The sequence below is a fragment of the Coenobita brevimanus genome, chromosome 104, assembly GCF_032717465.1.
Source record: "Coenobita brevimanus isolate Jiangsu-jjx chromosome 104, ASM3271746v2, whole genome shotgun sequence".
Lineage (NCBI taxonomy): Eukaryota > Metazoa > Arthropoda > Malacostraca > Decapoda > Coenobitidae > Coenobita > Coenobita brevimanus.
Genome location: NC_137057.1, coordinates 45,885,266 through 45,912,074, shown reverse-complemented (window position 1 = coordinate 45,912,074; position 26,809 = coordinate 45,885,266). Strand labels below are relative to the sequence as shown.

The 26,809-nt window shown below is 40.2% G+C and overlaps 1 protein-coding gene and 1 non-coding gene across 2 annotated transcripts; both read right to left on the bottom strand.

Moving 5' to 3' along the window:
- Nucleotides 1–620: 620 nt before the first annotated feature.
- LOC145416097 (synaptophysin-like) lies at nucleotides 621–21,740 on the bottom strand. The gene is made up of 6 exons (XM_080285189.1): nucleotides 21,654–21,740; nucleotides 18,170–18,235; nucleotides 12,297–12,418; nucleotides 6,386–6,581; nucleotides 3,854–4,042; nucleotides 621–758 (listed from the first exon to the last, which is right to left on the bottom strand). The coding sequence occupies exons 1-6, from the start codon at nucleotides 21,738–21,740 to the stop codon at nucleotides 630–632; spliced, it is 789 nt and encodes a 262-aa protein (XP_080141315.1). The 3' UTR covers nucleotides 621–629.
- LOC145416161 (5S ribosomal RNA) lies at nucleotides 17,483–17,601 on the bottom strand. The gene has a single exon (XR_013900207.1). It is a non-coding gene; the product is annotated as a 5S ribosomal RNA (ribosomal RNA).
- Nucleotides 21,741–26,809: the final 5,069 nt, after the last annotated feature.

Sequence of the window (26,809 nt, the reverse complement as noted above, 5' to 3'; positions counted from 1 at the left end):
ACTAGTCGCCAAAATATACAACACAAATATAGAGAGCACCAACAAAAGCTGGCTTCCTGAATATTTATTTGGTAGCCATGCAAATGTTACATTCCAGGGCAAGTCATCAAGAACATGAAACTTCCTCAATGAAGTTCCACAGGGGTCTGTTCTCTCACCCACAATCTTCAACCTATACATGCATGATATTCCCACATCCCAACCAATTCCCAACAAACACTGCCTCACATGAAGATGAAATCACCTTAACAACCACACATCACATCACACACACAGCCTGCATACTGCAACAGGACTACCTCAACACTGTAGACTTGGGTGGAAGACAACAGGCTGATGTTCACCTCAGCCAAATCCACCACCACACTTATCACCAGTGGTTTAAAACACTCATCCTTTTCCTTCTCCCTCATCATTATACTACTTCACTCTCTTGTTTTATATCTGCTTTATGCTCAAACATCTTTTGCTCTTTCAAACACTCCTGATCCTCTTCCCTCTATATCACCAATATATTACTCTATTTATCCTCAAACATCTTCTCTTTCAAGCACTCATCCCTTTCCTTCTCCCTTGCCAATATAATACTCCACTCTTTTTTTTATAGTTGCCAAAATAAACACTTCACCTTACTCTGGTCCTGAGGGCTCAGCTCCAGAACTGGTTCCAACCACAAACTTGTCCTTGAGGTAGTGCATTCTCCAACTCAGGATCCCTATGTTGCTCAGCCAAAGCAACATGTTCACAAAACCAAAAACCTGTATGGAAAAGTTTGTCACCATCATCATCATCATCACCACTCTTGTTTCTCTTGGTATCTCATCATCAACATCATCATCATCCTTACCCTTGTTTCTCTTGGTTGTTGATGTTGAGTACCCCTGGACTATCTGACCAAGCATCAACCACAGACAAGCAATCACTCATGCAAGGCCATCTCATGTAGTGAACCTATGTTCCCTTGTGGTTGGCAGCACCTTACCACAGCAAGGTGTGATGGTTTCGTTCCTGGATGGACACTGCATTTGCTCCTCTCCACCCAGGTAACAGAGGCAACATAGTCAGCTTCACTTCATCCCATTATTTGGTTATATGTTTACCAACCAGCATAGTAAATGGTTTCCTGGGTTACAGGAAACCACTGGGCTTGTCACTCAGTCTACAGTCACCTGAAGTGAAGGGTAATAAAAGTGACAGAGAGAATGGGAGAAATAGGAGACAGGAAGGCAGAAACAGAAAATGACTGACAAAGGTGAAGGGAGAAGTAAGCAGAGGTACATCAAGTGAGGGAGGATGGTCGTCATCACGTACAGCACCACCACGTTTCTCTTGGTACCTACCAACACCAAATACAATTCACAATCAATGCAATAAACCTTCATTGTAATACCTTTCCTCATACCACAAGTCTGTCTCTTCCACCTCACTCTTACAACATACACATTCCTTCAAATGAGGAACTCCAGTATTGTCCAAGTGAAGCAGACTGATGTAGATAATTATGTCTGTTCTAACCTGAAAAAGATCTCTAACCCCATTTCTGCTCAGCCGATGGTCAAGAGTACACTTAACCAATTACACTTATTCCCACCTGATATCTATGGCTTTTGGAATTTCATGCAACCACAACTTACTATTCAGGCTGTAGGAGTAGTCATCTTCCATAAAGAAAAAAAAAAATCAGTTCAAGAATAGTTTCAATAATTCATTCTTGCTGACTCCCAATTATTTTATTCAGCTCAGGAGAGATTCCGAATTGACTGGGTTGATTAATTCCTTCTATGTAAGGAGTCATTACCAAGTCAAATAAAGCTGCCTGACAGTAGCATGAATAACGTGAAAGGTGAGTGTTCAGTCAAACCAACAACAACAACAGAATCATCATCATCATCATCACCCAAGACATTTTTTGATCCTTCCTGGGAATCCCGACAGGAGACAATCATACGGAACCACCACCACCAATAATTGCCTTCCCTATCATCATGACCATAAACATCATCATCATCTGAAGACACCTTTTCCTCTATCCTTGGAGCCTCCTGACAGGAAACAGCCATAAAAGAAATGGAATCATCACCTTCATCAGTGCTCATGACTGGAAAGTCACACAGCCATATTGCAAAACTTCCAACTATCAGATATCTTTTATTCTCGAGCTGCATCTCTTTGGTACTCACTTCCCCTCAGTTGTTTCCCACCAAACTTCAACCTACAGCTGTTGAGGTCCAATTGTTACAGATTCTTTAAGAATGGAGGAAACTAGTAATCTGGTTTATGGATTATTTTCTTTGTTTGTTTTTCCTTCCTCTCTTGTGTTATTAAAAAAACAAAAAAAAATCTCACTTAGTTTCTGCTCTATCCAACACAGCCATAACAGAACCATGTGATCAGATAAATCTCCACATTATTTTCTTACCATCATTGCATCAACAACCCAAGCAATTTTCTCTCTACAAGCAAATTAATAATCAAGCTCCCTCTGGCCACATGAGGCAACTGTGGTCACCCTACTAATTATCCTTCATGACGCATCAGGCAACTACAGTCCACAGCCAAAGAAAAAAATTTTCTGTGTACCATGTAAGAAAGCTGTATTCCCTTGAATCTGAGCTGCAAGCCAGCCTAGGATATTCTGCCATCTGTTGGAGAAATGAGTAACTAAGCCTGAAAAGAGTGGGTGGGACCAGAGATGTCAAGATGCAAAATCAGACTATCTATCTATAGCCCGATGCCCTAATCCTGCAAAGAGCGGCTGCAGACAATAACAAAAATTAATTATTTTCCCATTTTTTCTCAGAAAATGATGATTTTCTCAAAGAAAGGTGCATTTTTTACCATTATCACAGTAAAAAATGGGAACTTCATGGTCACTTCCTATCAGAAAAGTAGCAACAAAGTTATAATTAGCACTTCCAATTTTTAGAGACTTAGGCCGTGTTCAGGGGAATGACTGAGAAATGCTAGGTCATGGTCAAAGTATTAACACTCTCTCCAGTCTCTCTGTACCATGAATGGTTGGGTGTATCATTGTGCACTAATGCCTGATCCCCTTTCCAAATACATGTCCTTCACTCACCTTCCATTATCATTCTCCTATGGTACTCCAAAACAACCCAATACGTCATTCACAGGACCATTGTCAACTCTCCTGTTAAGTCACCCATTACAAAAACTCATTAACTCCTGGGCATCTGTCCTATAACTCCATCCAGTTGGTCACAGGAACAGTCTTCTGTTGCCTTTCCCCTATCATCACAGGGTGCATACTGCATACACAACAGTCACTGTCATTTTCACCTTCTCAAACTGGGACTTGAAACTTAAGCACATTGAACTGACATACTTGTACTTAAAATCTGCCATTCCCATTTGCTATTCATGACTCAATAAAAGTGCAACTCTTACATCTTCCATATGCATTCATACTCAACCTTACACTTCTCACATCCTGCCACTCCTCCACTTCACACCGTTTCATCTTTGATTCACACAATGCCATCACAGCATACCTATAACACTCTTAAGCAAATTCACCTCTTCCATTCTTTTACATTCCACATTAATGCCTTTTACATTCCACAAGGCCATACAATCCTGTCCATTTTTCCTCAACCATGGGTAGGTACTGGACCCTCAAAGGCTCTGTATTTTTACCAATAAATAAATATCTGGTAGATATACAGTACTGTAGAGAGTGGGGGCTTAATTACTGCCACCCCTGCCTTCTGTCAAGGCCCGCTGGAATTACGAGTTTACAATTTATTGTTACCACCAAAGATTTGGCTTGTTATTTGATGTAGATTCATCTGCAGACAGCACTACACACTACCTACCACAAACAGATACTCACAACGGAAATGATGAGTCCAACGTACAATGCCTCTTTCTGGGGGATACATTCATTGCCACGGCACAAATCCTCGTTTTCACCAATAATGAGTGACAGTGCAGTGGCTGAAATCATGCTGGATAAACCAATGGTCCAAGTGATGCTTCCTGCCAGCAACAACACCACCAGGATGATGTGAAAAACAAGGTCCTGAAAGCAGTATATTATGAGAGAAATATACAGTATCATCATCATCAATATCATTACCTCTTTTTCCACCCTAAGAATGGGATAAAGGATAAACACTGTAAATGCACACACACACACACACACACACACACACACACACACACACACACACACCGCTCGCTGGTGCAGTGGTAACGCTCTCGCTTGCCAACTGGTGGACGTGAGTTCGTGCCTCGCTCAGGTTGCGAAAAGTTTCACTGACGAAGTGGGTGGTTACTGTTCCCCTAGAGCAAGGGAACGGGTGTGTGCATGTGTGAAGGTCACAGCCTTGCCCTTAGATTGGACTATATGAGCTCTCAGCTCCCTTCCGGGAGGGTAAAAGCTGACGATCACGACCATCAAAGTGATCCTGACAGACCCGGTGAATTACACAAAATAATTGGGAGGCTGAAACTATTTCAATACTGACATTTTGGTGAGAATAAAGAGAAAAATAACAGCTTATTAATAAACAGTGGTTCAGACCTACTGAAACTTTCAGTGGATGCTTTTATACTATGGTGCTTTAGAGTTTTTTCTTCTAACCAAGACCCTACTATCATCAGTAAAGTTTTCAGTGTTTTCTTGTATTATTTTACTGTTGAAATGTGGCTTCTACAATTAAGAATTTTCTTGTAGGGATCAAGATTATGACTACCAAATCAGACAAAGTTGGGTTTACTTAGATTCAACCATGTTTGATACATAGAGATTGAGTACAACCCAATTCACACATATCTAATCCAGGGCTACCACATCTTAAAGACACCCCTGTGCATGCCTCCATCCACCTTGCCTGACACATTCCAGCACAGTGTTGCCTTGAATCAGTCATCTTTTGAGGACAAATGCAGGATAATATGTTATACACAATATAAAGGTACTGTATATGAATACTTTCACATTCTTCCCCAAATACACACTCCAGTGCTATGTTGTTTTGTTGCTGTCACACATAGTTTTTTAATGTGCTAAGAAATAAGTATTGTAAACAAACCTAACCTTGCAGAAAAATAGAAGCCTTATAGGTACAGTAATATGCTTTTAATTTATCTTGGTGCTCTATATTAAAAATTGGTGTGCAGCGAAAGGAAAAAAACAGCTATACATTCTTGCCCTAAGGTACTAATTTGGTGGTACTGTTCATAGCTACCTCACAAAAACCAAAAGTGACCTGAATGAAGGATTCTCTCTCTCTCTCTCTCAGCTTACAGTCTTGAGCTATTTTTCTTTCACAGACCTACAACACATTTTATGGCATTTTTCCAGAGATGAAAATGATAAAAGCAGAAATCCTGAACTTTGGCATAATTACAAAAATTCCTCCTAAATGAAGATTTACAAACCTAAAAGTAGCATATACCTGGAAAACATGGATATACAGTAGCCCTAACCTATCCCTTGAAGTCGTTTTTTTTCTAATTTAATTCATATACTGCCAGTATTTTAATTCTGTCTTTTGTGTACAAAGCCAAAGTTCTTAATGAAGAAGAAAACAAAGTATTAGCCAAAATGAAACACTCTTAACCTGTGCTACTCCAGTGTGTCTGATTGAGCACACCCATCAACCATATGCAATCACAAGCCCCTGCAAGGCTGTCCCATGCAATGAACCAATGTTCCCATGTGGCTGACAGCACTTCACAGTGAGGCATAGGATCAGTGTTGATGTCTGGTTCCTGGGTGGATGCTGCATTTGCATCTCCATCCAGTTAACAAAGGTACCATAGTATGCTCCACATCACCCTACTACAGTATTTGGTTATATGGTTACCACATTGCATTGTAAATGGTTTCCTGAGTTACAAGAAATCATTCTGTTTGTCATCCAGTGTAAAGCAACCTGAAGTGGAAAAAAGAGTAATAAATAATGTCAGGAAAGATGGGAAAGTAGGAAAAGAGGAGGAAAGACAGAAAAAGAATGCTAGACAAGAAAGCAGTAAGTGGCACTACATTGTGAGTGGATGATGGGCACCTCCACCTACCACCATCTTAGCCTTAGTGAAGCACTCATGTGGCAAAATTATACCACACCACTTCCTGAATCAACTAAAGGCAATCGGTAAGTCACATAATCTTGTCTTGGAGTGGAACATTCACACAGTATCATATCCATTGTCTACATATCATACTGATGATAGCTACTATTATTTTAGAATAAAATAATGTGTGATACGGTCTGAGGTTACTTTCCTTTGGGCTGAAACTGGAAGGTCACAATGTTTACACCTTACCTTATGGTTACCCTTGGTTGACGGCAAAAAAATAAAGCAAAATTTCTTGCACCACAACACAGGTTGAAAATAAAACTCTTGTGCCACATACCACAATGGCGATTATCCGAATTCTGTTGTAGACATCACTGAAGAAACAGTAGAGGACCAGCGCTGCGATGGAATACACCACTGCAAGGATACCAACCACCACAAAGAACACGGCCTCCAAAGAGAAATTGCCATTGACATGGACAGTGTCAACATTCCCCTCACAGGAATTGTATCGCGTGTTTATTGAGCTTAAGCTGGAGGGAGAGAAAAGAATGTTGTAGTCATCAAAACAATCAGAATGTTGTAGCCATCAAAACAATCATAAAATTTATCAGTATTATTCTAATCTACAAATGGCACCATGTTTCCTCTCAAGAAGTCCCCAAACTGGGATTGGCCACGGTACAGCTGATGTTTTCTATGTACTATAACCTTAAAAAAATGCCAAAACCAGCTAATTACTTCACAACAGTTGCTTGTAGCTGCTGAAAAAAATAATCAGATGTTTAATAAGATTTGTAACAATGTGAGTTTCGGTTTGGACTTTTAATGTATGTACAGTAAAGTCACTTGGAAGAAAGACCACTAAGTGGCTACATTTGTGGCTAATGCTTCCTGCCTAAGCGTGATGTCTGTGTGGCTAGTTATCAACCTTGTAGCCACATTTCATTGTCATGGTAGTACCTCCCATGGCTGATGGTAGCCACCCATCTACTAATACTGCATTATCATCAGAATTCAAGTCACAGGAACTGTACTGCAGGAATACTGAGTTTAAGCTTGAAGGAGAGGAGGAAAACACTGCTACAGCCATCTAATCAAATTTCATCGGTATTATCATCAAAATTTCCCTCCCAGGAACTGTACTGCACAAGTTTAAGCTGGAAGGAAAGGAGGGAAAATACCGCAGACCCCCATTATCCAATCTTCCGGTACAGTAACTGATAATTTACAATAATGATGTGAAACAAGTTAGGACTATTTATATACCCATGAAGGTGGCAGATGAAAAGCCTGCCGTGTGCTCCGACACACACACAAGCTGACCATCACCTGTCGCAGCGAAGATGGCCACCAGCTATTACATGTGCAGAAACCCATTCTGATGTTTCTGTGTAAACCCCTTATCTCTCGCCACCCCCTTGAACAAATGGGCCGGGGAAGAGGAGGGATACCAAGCAGCCCAGCATTACCACCTCCTCTAAACCAAGGCCTTCAACAAGTAGTAAAGACAACCCTAGCCCTTCATGAGTTGATCACCCATGCATCCACTCCCACAACACTCACCCAAGACTCATCTGACTCGACTCCCCCTGTCTCTCCAAACCACTCTCCCTCACCTGATGTGAGCATTCCTGATGATGGTGAGTGATTACCAAGGAACACCACCACTCCCCCATCCTCAGGGGGGTACCCATGATGGCTCAGCTAGAACCAGGCACCATTGAATATTGGTTACTCTAGGCTAGTTTTGGGACTTTATTGTCTTATTTCTGCCCCACCTCTCCTATTATTCTATCATACTAACTTATACTCCACCTCTCCTATTATTCTACCGTACCAAGAGGCGATACAGTAAAGAAAAGTGCTGTACCGCAGTCAGATAGGGCATTAAAGGAGGTCTAGGAACCTTCCTGGGGAGTAATTTTTTTTTTCTTTTGTGCCCCTTGGTCTCAAACACAACCCCAGCGAACATTTGTTATACCAGTAATCATCCCTGTATCCATTAAATTGTTATCCAGTCCACTTTCAATACTGTAACTCCATTAGATAATGGGTGTGCTGTAATTACTGTAACATAAAAGTTATCAAGTTCCTAGTACTAGTACAATACAGTACACTAGTTAGCAACAAGGTTGGAAAAAATTGTGTCATAAACGATTCATGACGAGACAGTGATTTAAATCATGTCATAAATATAATTAATGTCATAAATGTCATAAATGTCACAAATTTACAAAAATAAAAATCAAATCAAATACATTTGAAAAACCATGAAAATTTACCAGTACATAAAGCTCTATTTCAAGCTGTCCCACAATACCACAGCTACAGTATAAATGTCAGATAAGGACAAATAAAACTAAAATATACTGAGTTTTATAAGACCTCGAATTCACCACAATCTGACAGGGAGAAATGAGAGAATTACTACATTCATTAGTTCTATTGGCTGCTCCTTAGAAGATAATGAAATAAGATATTATTCGTGACTGATTAAGAAATAATCAAGTAAATTAATATACTGTATAGTACTGCCACATTTGTTATAATATAGTATAATTTCCCATTCACTTTTGAAACAAAAATAATTTTAAACTTATAAAATAATATTACCTGTCGATATTCCTGAAGAATTTAAATAGAAAGAAATAAACACTAAACATAGGGTACTGTAAATTTTTCTTAATTCTTGATACATTTTGTAATTATTTTATCAGAGCCTTCATTTTTCCAGTAACTATACAATAATAACTGCTATGTTTATGTATTACAATGAACTCTCTTCAGTTCATTACATACATCACTGTACTTTACTAATTTCATTGGTTTAGATGTTTGAAAATAGTAACCAACTTTCCTGCCTTTTCATTTCCACAAACATTTTGCACATTTGTATGGACAAGACCAAATGCTGAAAAGGTTTGCTTAACCCTTGCTGAAGAGGCTATAGCAGTATGCAGCTGTTGTGCTGTGTTTAGTGCATCTTGATCAATTTGCCCTGCAAAACTATGCCACCATGAGATATGAATGAGTAAATAAATAAATCTGCTTGTGAAGTTGCGTATTTTTGACATTTATGATACATTTAATGTCAAAAATTGATGACTTAAAGCATGTTTTAAACTACTGTTTAAAATCACTTGAATTCAATCATGTTAACCCTGGTTACCAAAATAATTCTACTATTTTTACTTTAACTCTACCCAACACTGCACTCTCTCCAACTTGAATGCTAAGTTGTATCAAAAGATTAACAATGAAATATGGTGCCAGTCATGAAGAACTGCTGTGAAAAGTATGTAGAGCTGCACTATTGCTTTTTCTGGCACTAAGTTACATTAAATAAGCTACAAAAAGAATGATAACCTGGGTCAACTTAAGGTAACTATAGCAATACTACAGTCATCATTCCACTCACATAAACTATAATGCGTATTTATTAAGTCTATGCTGGAAGAGGGTGCTGGAGAGAGATGCCTTCCTGCACCAACACTAATGCAATCAGATAGAGGATCTGCCCAGATGCAAAAACCTCCCTCAACTCTTCCCCCCACCACACCAACCCAAAGGAGGATGGTGGACTTCAGTGTCTACTTCCTGCAGTCCAGTGGGTTCACAGCTAGATGAGCCTAGGGTTGTAAATACTACTACTACTACTGTTACTACTACTATTACTACTACTACTACCGCTATGCTGGAAGAAAAGGGGAAAATATCATCATGACCATCACAAAAGTCATCAAATTCATCAGCACAGCTCTTGCTATATCATCTATTACGACATTCTTCTTTCTGATGAACTCCAAAGTAAACTATACAAGAATTGGCTATTAATCCATTGGGTAATCCTTATGGAGACATAGGATCACTTCTTTTGAAACTTCTTTTTTAACCCAACATACCCCCATTGAACCCATGTTAAATTGACACTGAGTTACGATTTATTGGTATACGATCGGCTCTTACTTGACGTAACTCAATCATAAATCAAGTCATGACTGAACTCTTTTCTAATTAGTTACTCAGTCAAGGAACGTGGGAGAACTAAAGCTGGTTTATTTTCACTTAATGAAACTGAGACATTCCCACAACTTTGATATTAGGTCTGCACAAAAAGCACGAGTAACAAGCCTTAACCAAGTGAAGAATAAGTCTCCTTGGTTTCTTGTCAAGTAAGTTCTCTAATCTCACCATCTGATCATCAACTGATGTGAAAGAGGCATGGGACCTTCAAGTCAGAATACATGTACCCTAGCAACATTATCATCATCATCACCACCATCATTATCATCATCATCCACAATTTTCCCAACCCAAACTGGGTGAGGTTGGGTCCAGACAGCCAGAAGAAAAATCATGGAATGAAATACTAACCAAAGTTTGCCCAATGGAATGTGTCACTCTCCCATTCACTCACCATTCAAGCCCTCAAAATCCTGGCTCCACCTAATAGGTCAAAAACATTCTACACATAGTTTCACACTAACCTATTACACAGAGCTGGGTCAGGTCTACTGATCTGCTATAAGTACCATGTAATCCACTACTACCTATGTCGTGGTGGGGCTATTTGCAACTAAACTAGTGACCTCACTGGTCTTGCCCTGTGAGGTGAGTGGCTCGACACCAAGCACGACAAAAACAAGACCTGTCACAAGACTGATGAGCTTCCATGACAACAGCCATCCAACAGAGCAGGTGGAGCCTGTTTGCCTAACTTGGCAGTCCTCCTAAGAGATGGGAAACTGCAAATGCAAACCTGGGATTGTCTGGTAGGGTTGGTGTCCCCCAACTTCTCCATATTCTGAAAATCCTTCTACAATATGAGTGAAAAATTCAGAATGAAGCTAGTACTGTAATTACAAAAAAATCACTATGGATGTACAACTTTGAATGTTCTGATATCAGCAATAACAAGTTAGGCTGCATTCAGATCAAATGTTTGCTGGTGTGGGTGGGAATTCTGCACAGCTATTACCCACAGAAATTCTCACCTACACCTGCCTGTGTCATGTGAGGCCACCTGTACGAACTGACATGATGGAATACTCCTGCACCTGCCAGCAAGCATTTAGTGTGCATGCAGTCTTGAGTTCCAGAGGTTCTTCCTATAGTAACCACTTCAATCCATCCATCCATCATCCAGTTACATTTTGCCCCACACAAATTCCTTGCATTAGTAACCTCTTCAGCCCATCCATCATCATTTCCATTTTACCCCAAATAAGCTCTTCCTACAATAACCCCTTCAATCCATTCATCCATTAAGTTCCATTTGCTCCACATAAATAGGAGCGTAGAGGCTCAGGGGCAGGTTACTCAGTCTCAACAATGAGGGCAATGGTGAACGATGCCTTGGCCCTGAATGGCATTATGTGAGCAATAAACCCTTGCATGCCCCATCAGACTGAAGCACCTTAACCCACTAGACCACCAGGGACCCCTAAGGACATATTTTTGCTTTTTTTCTTGCTACCACCAGACAATTTAACACCACTTGGAATGGGTCTGTACTAGTGGAAGGGCTAATGAAGGCTATATCTATCCTCTACCAAGCAAAATGAATCTCTGAAAGCTGAATAACATCATTTGTATTAAAAAAAAAAAAAAAAAAAAAAAAAAAAATCCCCAAAGTCAAGATATCATCATCAATCCTCATCATTACCCAGAATTCTCTCTCCCCACCTCCCCCCCCAAACACACTTTAGGAAGGGATAAGGTAGGGTTCAGGAAATAAGGGCAGAGAAATCATGACAGAGGGAAAACTTATCAAGGGCATGCCCTGTGAGATGGGCCACACACCAATTCATTCACTATTCTAGCCCCAGGAAGCCTGACTCTACCTCACATGTCTACCCATCTCCACATTTTTTTTTTTTTTTTTTTTTCCACTTTTTTTACTAACAAAAATATAAAAAAGAAAGTTGTCATTCCAAAGAAAAGGTTCAACATTGGTTAGAAGCCGCTAACAAAACCACCACCACCACCATCATCATCATCAGTAACACCACCACCTACACCACTACAACCAACACCACCACCACCATCATCACCTTTACCAATGTCATCACAATCATCACCAACACCATTGCCTATCATCATTATCATAACCTTTACCATCTCCATCACAATCATCACCACCACCACTGCCCATCATCATCATCATCACCATCATTATCCTGTAACACACTAATCAGAAAATGTAAGCTCCATGAAAATTTATGAGAAAACAAAGAAAAACTAACTTGAAAGGAAACGTAATTCTCTCAGTCACTGTAAAATTCTTGTCTCCCGTCTCGCACATCACAAAGAAGGAAAAAGACGTATAGAAGCCGGCTGTAATGGCAAATGCACAAACGCTGATGATCTGTTGGGAAGGCAAGAGCTGAATTAACAACACTAGGCTGTGTGTGTGTGTGTGTGTGTGTGTGTGTGTGTGTGTGTGTGTGTGTGTGTGTGTGTGTGTGTGTGTGTGTTCTTACCTAATTGTTCTTACCTAATTGTATCTTCACAGGAATGAGTCAAGCTCGTACTGTCCCGTGTCTTAAACCATATTTATCGTACATATCCTTAAATTTGTGAATTGTTTTGGCACACACTATTTCATTCGGTAGTGCATTCCATTGATCAATTGCTCTGTTTGGGAAACTGAATTTCCTTACGTCTTTATCACCTCTCTTCTTATGCAGTTTTTTGCAGTGTCCTCTTGCTGATGCTTCTCCAAGTGTTAAGTAATCATTTATGTCTATTTTCTCCTTCCCTGATATGCACTTATATAGCATTATCATGTCACCTCTTTTCCTTCGCTCCTGTAATGTTGGTAGATTCAGTTTATTTAGTCTTTCTTCATAACTTAGGTCCCTTAAGCTTGGTATCCATCTTGTAGCGGCCCTTTGAACTTTTTTTCAATCTTGTCTATGTGCTTTTTGAGATGAGGACTCCAGACTACTGATGCATATTCCAGGGTTGGTCTAATGAATGATGTTATTATCCTTCTTAGCATGTCTTCATTTATGTATGTGAATGCTATTCTCATATTTGAAAGCAGTGTATACATGTTCCGTACCTTCTCGCTGATGTGGTCAGCCGGAGATAGTCTGTTATTGATAATCACACCTAGGTCTTTCTCTCTTTCTGATGTGTATAGGGTTTTATTTCCTAGCTTATAATCCCAATCAGGTCTTTTTCCACTTTTACCAAACTTGATTACATGACACTTGTCCACATTGAATTCCATTTGCCATGTACTACTCCATTCATGAAGTTTATTTAATTCTTCTTGTAGCTCTTTACAAGAGTCTGTGTTAATAATTCTCCTTTGTATTTTTGCATCATCTGCAAACATATTCAGATAGCTCTCATTTCCAGTGTTACTGTTTATATCATTTATATACACTAAAAACATGATTGGTGCCAGCACTGAACCCTGTGGTACTCCACTAGTCACTTCTTTCCATGATGAGTAGTTTCCTCTTAGTACTGTTCTCATTTCTCTTTTTATGAGAAAGTCTTGCATCCAACAAAACAATCTGCCTCAAATTCCTCCTTGATGGTACAGTTTCCATAAAAGTCTTTGGTGTGGTACTGTGTCAAAAGCTTTCTTGAAATCTAAATACATACTGTCCACCCATCCTTCCCTTTCCTGTATTGTGTTTGTTACTCTGTCATAGTAGCTCAACAGATTAGTAACACATGATTTTCCTTTTCTGAAACCAAACTGTCTTTCTGTTATCATGCTGTGTTCTTCTAGATGGTTTACCCAAGCTTTTCTTATAAGCTTTTCTAATACCTTGCTTACAACACTGGTCAGTGATACTGGTCGGTAGTTGAGTGGATTTTGTCTATTTCCTTTCTTGAATAAGGGGACAATATTTGTTTTTTTCCAAATATCAGGTAGTTTACCTGGACTCAAAGATTTCTTGAAAATTAAAAATAATGGTTTACTTAACTCCTTTGCACATTCTCGTAACACCCAACATGAAATTTCATCAGGACCACTTGCTTTTCCTCTGTCTAATCTACTTAACTCATCCTGTATTACTTTTTCTGCTATTTGCATATCTGGTAGTATGTGTGGACATGCATGTTCCACATAGTCCCTCTCAAAATTTTTTTCTTCTGTAAAAACTAATTGGAAATTCTTATTTAGTGCTTCACAAATATCCTTCTCTTGTGTATAAGTGATTCCCTCATCCGTAATGGATTGTATTATATCTTTTACTTTGGTTTTGCTTCTGATATAGTTGTACAACAGCTTTGGTTGATCACTACTTTTATTTATTATATCCTCCTCAAACTGTTTTTGGGCTTCCCTCCTTATTCTTGAATAATCGTTTCTTGCCTGTTTGTTATTATTATACGCCCTTTCACTATTACGTCTTCTGTATCTATTCCACAACAAATCTCTTCTTTCTTTTGATTTTTTACATTTTGTATTGAACCATTTCTGTATTTTCTTATCTGCTTCTTTGTGCTGTGGGATGTACTTCTGGACTCCTATTTCATAAAATTCACAGAATTTTTTATATACAGCATTTAAATCTTGTCCTCTAAGCTCATTTTCCCAATCAACTTCTAAGAAATACTTCTTTAGGTCTTGATAATTTCCCTTTTTATAGTTTAGGCTCTTTTTATAACTGTCATTGCTGTTTACTATGTCATATGCTATCCTGAAGTTATAATTTAGTACTGCATGATCGCTTTTGCCGAGTGAAGGGTGATATATTAAACTGTCAGTATCATTTTCTTGCCTGGTAAATATTAGAGCTAGCACTGAAGGTACATCAAGTCCTCTTTTTCTGGTGGTTTCCCTCACATGTTGCTTTAGGAAGAACTCTTGTACGAGATCCAGGAGCTTTTGGTCCCAACAGCTTTCTTGGCTAATTATATCTAGAGTATTCCAATTTATATTTGTATTGAAATCCCCAGTTAGTATAATTCTTTCTGATTTCTCTTCCATTTTATGTAGCAATGATCTTAAACTCTGAATTGTACTCTCTGCCAGGTCCTCATATTCCTCTCTTTCCCATGTGTTTGATCTGGGTGGCATGTACAAATTGGCAACAATTACCTTACCTTCAGATGTGTTGATCTCTACTGCAATCAGTTCTACTTGTGATGGTATATCCAGTTTTATTTCATTGACTTTTAGATTTTTCTTAGTTAATATTATAATTCCTCCTCCTTTTTTTAAATTTCTGTCTCTTCTCCATATATTGTATTCCTCTAAGTTTAGTATGTCATTGGATATCCTTGGTGTTAATTTTGTTTCAGTTAGGCATATTATTTGTGGTTCATTTTCTCTGACATAATCATTCATCTCTAGTAATTTAGATACCATTCCATCCACATTTGAGTACATCAACTTTATCATCTTGTTTATATACTTGTCATGACATGGCTCTACTACCTTCCTCCTTTTTCTTCCATCCTGTTTGTGTACCACTTTCGTACCTGTTATCTTATTACTTTGTAAAAAAAACTTCTTCTTCTCCTCTTCCGATCTTCCCTCATTTTTTGTTTTTGCTTCCTCCCTTTTCTCTTTCAGTAATTCCAGTTCCTCTTGTGTTAGGCATCTTTTTATCCATACATTTTTGAACTCCTCTTTTTCCATAAGATTCTTTGCATTTTTTAGTATCTCTTCCACAGTGTTTACACTCTGGAAGGTCACCTTTAGAGGTCTTGTCTTGCTTTTCTCATACTTCCCTAACCTTTTGTGTTCCTCTATGTCTTTACTACAGATTTCCTCTGATACTTCCTTCAGTAAGCTCATTACATTAGCCATCTCCTTTTTGTCTCTTGTGATCTTGTTTTTTAGATCTTCCTCTTCTATACCAGTGATTACTATAGCTTTGTTTATATCTACTGAATCTCTGACTAACTTTGGATTGTTTTGGATTATTCTTTTCACTTCCTTTTTAATGCTTTTTTCCTCCACCCTTGTTTCTAAGTCTTTCTTTACTTTCACCATTTCAGCATACGTGGTTTCCACATCATTTTTGTAGCTTTGCACAGCTTCATTCACCTGTGTTATCTTCTCCTCAATATCACTGCTCTGGTCAATAAGACTGCTTACTTGCCTAATTGTCTCTGTGTCATTTTTTAAATCTTCCATAACACTCTCGTGATTGACTACTGTACTTGCCATTTCACTAATTTTCTTCCTAAGTGTACTCAATTCCAATGTTAGTTCACTGATGGTTGGGTCTTTCTTATTGGCCTCCCTTCCTAGTTTTTCTATTTCTTCCTTTTGCAAGTACATCTGCTTCTTTATTTCATCAATTTCATTTTTGAAAGCCATTTCTAGTTTGTTTACACGTTCAACCAGTCTATTGTGAGTCTCCACTTCAACCAGTTCTTGGTAGAAATCATCATTTTGCTTTTTACTTTTATCTCTTTTCTTTTCCAAATTTGCTTTACTAAAGTATGTATCCATTTTGCAATACTAAAAGTGCAAAGTATATACTTACAATCCCCATGTTGTTGTAGTCTAAACAAACCTCAGATGACTCAGCATTATTCTTTCGTCTTGTTTTTCATTCCTGTTTGAACAAGTCTTGTTTAAACTTATTATTTTTTTTCCTTTTAATAATGAAAAATCATTTAGTCTAACCTAGTACAGAGCTTGACTCATGCAAAGATACTAATTTAGGTAATGCCACTGGTCGTGTTGATTCGGTACGGAGCGCCGATGTCGCACGTCCTACTGTGTGTGTGTGTGTGTGTGTGTGTGTGAGAAAGCAAGAGAGAGAGAGAGAGAGAGAGAGAGAGAGAGAATATTTGATGATGATGTTTAAGGAATAAGGAGACTGGAAAAGGTGAATAGACAGAATCTTTTTGTGAAAGATGATGGCATGACAAAAGAACCTGAATTTAAACTGAGAAAGAGAAGATGCACACATATTTAAATTTGTGTCTCAGCCAGAAGCAGAAAAATACAGATGTTGGAAACAGTGTTGAAGGGTAGGTGGTGTGACCAAAGAACATCAGCATGTTAAAAAATACATTAGATAAAAATGGATATGGGAAAAGAAAACACAAACTTAACTCAAATTCTATATACTGCAAAAGGTAAATACTGTAGCACTAGCAGTTGTCACCCTAGGTTCATCTGAAATGTGATCCCAATGGACTGCAGGCTAAAGCTGAACTTTGTCTCTCCTGCAGTTCATCATCCTCTTTTGGGGGGATATGGGAAGGATATCTGTATAACCAGGCAGTGAAGCCACCTAGTCATATCAATGCCACCACACGAAGGCATCCCTCTGTAATGGGATCTATAAATGCCCGCGTTGCCCGCAGGCAAAGTGGGGGATCCTCTGTTTGACTGTGGTAACATGTGCACATTTGGAGCACAGGGGCCGGGGATTAAAACCCGGCCAGGACAGTGTGATTAATTTGCAGTTTCATTTCGGTTGTAGGGAGAACGTTATGCCAACAGCATCTGGTGTTCCCAGGCGGTCACCCAACCAAGTACTAACCAGACCCAACGTTGCTTAACTTCGCTGATCGGACAGGAAGCGGTGTACTCAACGTGGTATGGCCGTTGGCGTTCTCCCTATGTGTCAAGTGGGGTTGGTGGAGGATTAGTGCCCCTCCCTGTAAAACAATTAACTCTAAGCCTTTGGTCACCCCGTTTGGGATACATGGCATCTGGCAATGAATGAATGAAAAAATTTCGGTTGTTACATTGGTTGGCAGCAGTGTGGGATGTGGGGCAAAGACTGGTTGGCAATTTGATGTTGTTCCTTGGTTAGCTGACAGCATATGTCCTTACATCCCAGGGATGAGCTGTTTGGTGTGATCTCCAGCATCCCCAATGGTAGCCTCCACTGCTACACTACTGTGTTTGAAACTCACCAAATTAATTACCAAAAGGAGAAAAGAGGGATGAAATGGGGCCTATATAAATGCCTGCATTGCCTGTAGGCAAAAAAGGAATCCTCTGCTTGGCTCAGTGGTGACGTGTGCATATTTGGGGCATGTCGGCCAGAGATCAAAGCTTGGCCAGACTAGTGATTAATCTGTTAAGATTCATTTCAGTTAGCCTATTACACCTCTCCAGAACATAGGTAAATAAAACTAAGTAAATACACACAAGATAAACTCAGTTACTCACAATCTCTGGAATCTTAATCAACACTTTTGTCTCCTTCAGCTGTTGGGTGAACTTTTCCTGATCATCCTGTGGAAAAATGGCCATGTTAGATATTTTTATATGCAGCTAATTCACTGTACAGCAACTGATACAATGACAAGAGCATCACAAAAAATTCAGAAAATAACACTTAGTAGGCAATGGTATCTATCTATTGCCAGACACGTTATTCCCATAAGGGGTAGCCATAAACAAACTGCCTTCACACTGCTCTGTCCTCTGCCATTCAACTGCCTTTCCTTCAACAAACACCCTTTCTCTCATATATCTCTCAACTCCATACCTTTATCTCATCCTTGGTTTCCTCATCCATCTAACTCAAATATGCACCGCTGGTCAGTCTCCCATTCTCCATCCCCTCCACATGGCCAAGCCAACTCAAAAGCATTTCTCTTAACACCATCAATCACACCTACATCAACACCACAATGCTCCTTTACTTCCTCATTTGTAACACTTAATACTGAGCAATGCATGGATGTCCTATAATACATCATTTATAAAGCCTCCAACATGCTGCCATGTGTCAACCTTGGTCACTAATAGTGGCTCTCCATGCTGCTCGATCTCTGGCAGCCTCCCTATTCAGTCCCTTATCCCTGGGGTCATACTCTATAACTTCATCCTGTGTCTTTTTTGGCCCACCTACTGGAACCCTATCCTCGATGTTCACACCTCTCCCTTTCCACACCCAACTGTTATCTTTCACCCCCCTCAACACGACCAAACCATTTCAATCTACCCCTCCTCATCACAACACCAACAGACTGAAGTCCCATCCTTCCTCTCAACTTCTCAATCACAATCCTAGCCCAACCAGGCCTCGCATTCAGGAACACACTACAAATCCATATAATCATTGTCATTTTTGTACATTTGAGATATGAATGTCCTCTTCCTTTACTGCCAGGTCTCATTACCATACAGTATTACACTCTTAACACATGCTGCAAATAAGGATCCCTTAGCATGGAGGACCCCACAGTGTTAGGAGAGGCAACAGCTCCCTGAACTTCCTCTAGTTACCCTTTTACATTAGCTGCAGAACCAGTTCCAGCCCCATCTCCAGCACATAACATATCCACCATATATATATATATATATATATATATATATACCCCTGGGGATAGAGGGGTTTTTCAAGAATACTCCCCCAGTATCCCTGCTTGTCGTAAAAGGCGACTAAAAGGGTTGGCGGAGGGTTAGTGCCCCTCCCCGGAAAACAACTAACTAAAAAGACAAACAATAAGCCTCGGACAAGGACTGACCAAACGATAATGACCAAGGACTGGACAAATGACATGGTAACTGGAACTTGGAATGTAAGGGGAGCGAATGATGAGGTGAAAGAGAGAGAGATTGTCCAGGTGCTTGAGGGTGCGAAAGTGGATGTATGTGGAATAACTGAAACAAAATGGAGAGGAGACAGTGTGAGAGAATGGGAGTATGGATGGGGTATATGTGCAGGAGTAGGTGAGAATGAGAGGGCAAAGGAAGGAGTATGTATAGTTCTGAGTAAAAGATGGAAGAAGAGCATAAGACAGTATGGATCAGTTGGGTCAAGGATTGTGTGGGTAAAGTTGAAAGTTGGAATACAAATGTGGGCGATTGTGTGTGTGTATGCACCAACGCAAGATCATGCTAGAAGAGTGAGAGAAGAGTTCTGGACAAATGTAGAAGTGTGCATGGAAAAGTTTGGAAGGAATGAGAGAGTGTTTTTGATTGGTGATATGAATGGTAAAGTTGGGAATGTGAAGGTGGATGGAATAGTTGGTGAGTGGGGTGTGCCTGCTGAGATAGATGAGAATGGGAGTGCGTTAGTGGACATTTGGGCTGGGAGGGGGTTGGTGATAGCCAATACCCTCTTCAGGCATAAAATGATCCACAGGTATACATGGCAAGTGATGAGAAGGGTGGGTGGTGAACTGAATGAAAGAAAGGCAATGATTGATTATGTGTATGTGGATGAAAGGATGCGAAGATGTGTAAAGGATGCAAGAGTGTGTATATATATATATATATATATATATATACAAAACCAGGAAATCATTTAATACCTTGGGTGGTAACCTTATAACCAACCAACATGTGTTCCCTATGTGTCAACAAGTGGGTTGTCTGAAGGTTAGTGCCCTCAACAACCAGGTACACACAAGAGGCCTCAGATCTGGACAGATAAACAGGTGACAACCAAGGAATGGACAAAGAACATGGTACAAATTGCATTATGGAATTTAAGGGGTGCGAATAATGAGGTGTAAGAGTGAGAGCATGTCCAGGTGTTTGAGGATGCAAAAGTGGACATATGTGGATTGACTAAGACTAAATGAAGAGGTGAGAGTGTTAGAAAGAGGGAGTACCGGGTATGGATGGGGTATATGTGCAGGAGTAGGTAAAAATAAGGGTGCAAAAAGACAGTATATGTATTGTTGTGTGCAAGAGATGGAAGGAGAATATAAAAGAGTATGGATCAATTGGTTCAAGGATCATGTGGGTAAGGCTGAGGAATACAAATGTGGGCGATTGTGAGTGTGTATGTCCTAAGTTAGATCGTGCAAGCAGTGAAATAAGAGTTCTGGGAAATGTGGATGCATGCATGGAAAAGTTTGAGAGGACTGAGAGTGATTTTGATAGGAGATATGAATGGAAAAGTAGGGAATGTGAAAGTGAATGGAGTAGTTGGTGAGTGGAGCATGCCTGCAGATGTGGATGAGAATGGCAGTGCTCTAGTGGATAGCCAGGGAGAGGACTGGTGATAGCCAATATCCTCTTTAGGCACAAAATGATCCACAAGTATATGTGGCGAGTGATGAGATGGGCAGGTGGTTAACTGAATGAATGGAAGGCAATGACTGATTATGTGTGTGTGGATGACAGAATAAGAAGATAAGCAGTAGATACAAGATCATACAGAGGTTGGGGGAATGGACTTTCTGACCACCAGACAGTCAAGGTTCAAGTGCAATGGAGGAATAGGAGGAGGGAAGGACAGGAGGAAGTAATCCAAACAAGGAGGGTAGAAAGGTTGCAAGAGGATGGAAAAAAGGTAGAATACAGGAGAGAAGTGGAGAAGCGACTGGGTAAATATGATTTGGAGCAGATGGGGGAGGTGGAAGGGCGTGAAACATATTCACAGAAGAAATCTGTGCTGCATGTGAGGTGATGTGTAGGGTGAGGAGAAAATGAAAAGGAGTGCAAGGAACAGCATGGAGGAGTGTAATGGGGTCTATAAATGCCCGCATTGCCTGCAGGCAAAGTGGGGTATCCTCTGTTTGGCTCAGTGGCAATGTGTGCATATTTGGAGCACACTGTCCAGGGACTGAATCCCGGCAAGGACAGTGTGATTAATTTAAGAGTCATTTCGGTTGTTACATTGGTTGGCAGCGGTGTGGGATGTGAGGCGAGACTTGGTTGGCAATCTGTTGTTGTTCCTTGGTCAGCTGACAGCATCCTTGTCCTTACATCCCAGGGATGAGCTGTTCAGTGTCATCTGCAGCGTCCCAAATGGTGGCCTCCAATGCCACGCTACCATTTTGAAACTCACCAAATTAATCACCAAGGGGAGAAAAGAGGGATGTAATAGGGCCTATAAATGCCCACGATGCCTGCTGGCAAAGGGGGATCCTTTAATTGGCTCAGTGGTAACATGTGCACATTTGGAGCACAGGGGCCAGGGACTGAATCCCAGCTAGGACGGTGTGATTAATTTGCTAAGTTTCATTTGTTATTACAGAATGAAGAGGTGTGACACGCTGTGGCACAAAGAAGAAAGCATATATTGGGTTGATGGGAAGCAGAGGCATTGAGGAAGCTGAGAGAAGGAAGAGAGAGTTTTATGTAGAAAGGAAGAGAGATGCGAAATGATTAGTAAGAGAGAGAGCAGGAAGAGAGTGGATAAAGAATCTAGAAGAATTTGAGTGTAAAGTGGACGGAATGTAAGAAAATGTTCTGGAAGGTAATGAGAGTTTGACAGGGTGATAAACAAGTTGGTAGAGGAGTGAAAGATAAAAATGGTAGACTGACAGTAGACAAGGGAGAAAAAGTGAACAGATGGAGAGAACACTTTAAGGAATTGTTGAACAGAACGAAATTAATGCGAGGATACGTGGCTGGGTAATGGCTGGGAGGAGTAGGGAGGTCAGAAGGAAGGAAGAGATCAGTAGGATGGAAGATGTGGAGGCAATGTTAAAAGTCAAAATGGGAATAGCTCCAGAAATTGATGGAGTGTGTGGTGAAATGCTGAAGCATGAGGGAGACTGTAGTCCAACGGGTATGTAATATGTGCAGACTGGCCTGAAAGGAAGATAGGGTCCTGGGGAATTGGAGGTCAAAAATAATTATTGGGCTTGTCACTCAATGTAATACCACCTGAGGAGGGAAAAAGTGTAATAAAATGTGACAGGAAGGATGGGAGGCATAGGAAGACAGGAGGGCAGACACAGAAAAATAATTATAATGGTGAAGGAAGAAGTAAGCATCACTACATCAAGTGAGTGGATGATGGTCACCACCACCTACCACTAACCAACACTTTAAAACAAACATTTTTAAAAAGCTCACAATAGATGCTAATTACTGTAGAAAAAAAAAATTATGAAAGATCATGAACAATTAATTTACAAGGAAAATTTGGAAATACTGCATGACTCATCATATTTTAATTTAAAAAAGACCACTAGGCCTACATCCTCTTAAAAATACCAAACAATCCTGCCAACAAATCATTCCACTATGACATTTGAAAAGTGCATTATTGTCTTCATATTGTAATAAGAATTTATTTAAAAGCCATGTCTTGAAAATGCACTCCCATAACATAATGAAAAAAATCTGCAAGGGCTTTACTAAAAGCTGATAACATTGCAACCACGGTGGTCCCCTGTCTTGATAATTATTACCCAAATTGACAGTGAATGGTTAATGAACTGGATACTGTAAAAGTATACAGAGTAGCCTACATACATAAAAGGTGGTGGGTAATGTCATACACCTTCAGCAAATATTGTAACATACGATAATTGGTTACCAAGTGCATACTTCGTGCAGCAAATGGAGTTAGTGTTAATCTGGCATATAAGTATGTATTACTTACCCCCATGATGACTGACACTTCAGGGAAATCCAAAGGCTAATTTAGAAAAAAAATGAAATAACCTTGAAGTTTCTGAGCTCAGTTCCGCCCACTTATTTTGTTTTATATGTTCCAAGAATGCAGGGCTACAGACGAAACGATGCTCGAGAGCGCGTTCCGTACCTCTGAGCCCATATGCGTCAATGCCAGCCACGCCCACTCTCACTATAACTACACTTTTTATGAAATTTCAACATAATATAATGTTATGCAAACATATTTCATTCATAAAATAAGTCACTCAGACAAATGAGATACATTTTACCTTGTGTTCAGGGCCGGATTTAGGCATAAGCTAAACAAGCTACAGCTTAGGGCCTCAGTCTGAAGGGATCTCTTAAAATTTTATTTTATTATTTATAGTTATTATTTATATGTAAGTGATTATTTAGCTTAACCCACTCTGCACGCTTGTCATGCATCATGGCTGCATTCTTGTTAAGTTCAGGTGTTACGCAGCCTCATTCTCTGTTAACAATCGCCAAATACGGCCTCAGCAACTACTTAGCTTAAGGGCCTCACCATATCCAAGTCCGCCACTGCAGTTATGTTTCTGAACGGGCGCAATTGGGCACAGTAACATGGCGGCTAGTTCACTTTAGTAGCATCACCAGCGAGCTGTGATGGAGCGCTCGAGTATGTATTTGTTTCCGCAAAATCTGCTATACTTATCACTCATCCTGCTCGCTATTGTGAACGTCTCAGCTAATACTTTAACAATATGCCATTACGGCGTTTGTTATGTAAGATAAATTCATTATAAATAATTTACCCACTCTCAGTGTTACGACAATAAATATTTCAACCATGCCCTCCGCCGGACCAGCCCCCACCCAGCAACCGGGCCACACCCCACCACCCTAGGAAGGGACAACGGGGGGAGGCAAGAGGGCATCCCTGCAACACACCGACGGAACGGACCCGGGTAGAGACTCCCCCTGCGGGTAGTGTGACGCCCGCCACGGATAGAGTCCCCGGAGGTCCCCCCCCCCCCCGGCTATAGTGACAGAGTGAATTAACCCAGGAAAAACGGGTAGATCAGTGACACCTCTTCGATCTCAATATACCCGAGAAAGTGGAACAGGAACAGTGACAGTGACATAGTACGATCTAGAGGAAGTCAACAAATAAGTGTTCGTAATCCCAATAAACTCACCTGCCCTTTAAAAGAGAGTAATTCCATAATAGTAAGTCTACTGTTGTTCCCCCCTCCCAGAATAGAGAAGCTTCCCCGTCAGTGTGAACGGCAGCCGGGTGGGCGGGAGAGTGTTGCCGCGTCTAGTTAACCAAGTCGAGTGTCATGATCCGCCCCCTGCCTTTCTTATAGTAATACTCCGCCCCTCGACTAATAATCTTGTATATTACTTTTATTATTGTGAGTATAGACATTTTGGACTTTGATGCAAGACAATCACCTTCACTTATAGAACCACAAGCCATTGTTATGTGTGACCATAGTGTGTGTTGAATATCCCGTGTCATCCTAACGTAACTCTGTATATCTTTTTTTTTTTTTTTTATGCGAGGAAGAAGGAACCAAAGGCCATGAGCCCGCAGTAACAGTTCCCTCCAAGAGAAAAACAAAATACAATATAGAGCCAAATTCAAGATCCGATCATTTTGAGATGCCTGGACACACTGCGTTTGAAAGACTGGAGATCATAGGCAGCAGGAAATACAGACAGAGGGAGACAGTTCCAGAGTTGACCTGTTGCATAAATGAAAGATTGGGAGTAACGGTTAATTCTTGCATTAGAGAGTTGGACAGAAAAAGGATGAGAGTCTGCTGCCAGACGGGTGCTACGCGCCCGTCGTAGAGGTGGAGGAATGCAAGCAGACAGTTCAGAGGAGCAGTGACCATTAAAGTAGCGATAGAAAAGAGATAAAGATGCAACAGTGCGGCGAAGAGACAGAGGTTGAAGGGAGTCAGTAAGAGGAGGAGAGTTAATGAGACGAAAAGCCTTTGACTCCACCCTATTGAGAAGAGCTGTATGAGGGGAGCCTCCCCACACATGAGAGTTGTACTCCACACAGGGGCGGATAAAACCCCTGTATAGAGTCAACAATTGCGCAGGGGAAAAGAAAGAGCGGAGTCGGCTTAGCACACCCAATCTCTGTATCCCATATCCTAAATATCACTCTATGTAATATTGTAACGGTGTAGAATTAAGGTAATAGATGTGTTAAGGTATACTGCCTACTTTTTATGTCCTGTTTCTTTGTTGGTGCTTTACTTCCGGTCCGGAAAGAGGACCCCGCTCAGTCGCTAGTGTTTTTAGGACGAGGAGTCGACCTAAAAACACTCAGCATAACAGCATGCATGCTTGAGAGAGAGAGAGAGAGAGAGAGAGAGAGAGAGAGAGAGAGAGAGAGAGAGAGAGAGAGGCCGCATCTGTTTTACCTGCGGGTATTTACCATGCTTAAGTCTCAGGGGAATTCCTCTCTCTCTCTCTCTCTCTCTCTCTCTCTCTCTGTAATTTTCTAACATTCCTTTTTTTTTCCGTCGGTATTTATACGGGAGTGATATTCAATTAAAGTTATTAAAGAATTATTATCAAATATATAGGTCGGCAGCATTAATATTTCGTTGGATTCACCACCAACTGTTTCGTTATAGGCTACCTAACCGCTCACTCATATTACAATGAACCTATCACCATTTCATCATGGAAATTGTGCAAGTAACTGTATGTGCAATGAAAATATAGTTATGGTGCACTGATAATGCCTTAGAGGTACGTTTGTCATGAGTGGGTCCACATTCATTTATTTAGCTTGTTACACACACCCCTTGGGTTCTTGGTGATATGCATTGCGTAGGGACAAGAAAATCCTTTAAGCATCTTACGGCAGTCCCAGAGGACTAGAAATCAGGTATAATTGTTCCTCTGTACAAAGGAAAAGGGGAGAGAGAAGTATGTGGTAACCATAGGGGTATTTGCCTTCTTAGTGTGACTGGTAAAATATATGGTAGAATACTCATTGATAGGGTTAGGCATATGACAGAGGAGCTAGTTGGAGAAGAACAAGGGGGATTTAGGAAGGGAAAAGGGTGTGTAGATCAGATATTTGTTCTAAGATGTTTAGTGGAGAAGTATCTAGAGAAGGGAAGGAAAATGTATGCTGCCTTCATGGACTTGGAGAAAGCTTATGACAGAATAGACAGGCATGGTATGTGGAAGGTATTAAGAATATATGGAGTGGAGGGGAAATTGTTGAGTGCTGTGAAGAGTATGTACGAGGGAGCTAGGGCTACGGTGCGAGTGGATGGTGAGCTGAATGAGTTCTTTGATCACAATGTGGGACTGAAACAGGGGTGTGTTATGTCTCCATGGCTGTTTAATATATATATATATATATATATATATATATATATATATATATATATATATATATATATATATATATATATATATATATATATATATATATATATGGATGGGGTTGTAAAGGAGGTGCAAGGTAGGGCA

Coding starts and splice junctions, on each gene's coding strand:
- LOC145416097 (XM_080285189.1), bottom strand. CDS start 21,740: ATGGTAGCGTGGCATTGGAGGCCACCATTTGGGACGCTGCAGATGACA. Junction 18,236..21,653: donor GATGTAAGGACAAGGATGCT/GTCAGCTGACCA, acceptor ATTTTTCCACAG/GATGATCAGGAAAAGTTCAC. Junction 759..3,853: donor TTGGACTCATCATTTCCGTT/GTGAGTATCTGT, acceptor TTTTCCATACAG/GTTTTTGGTTTTGTGAACAT.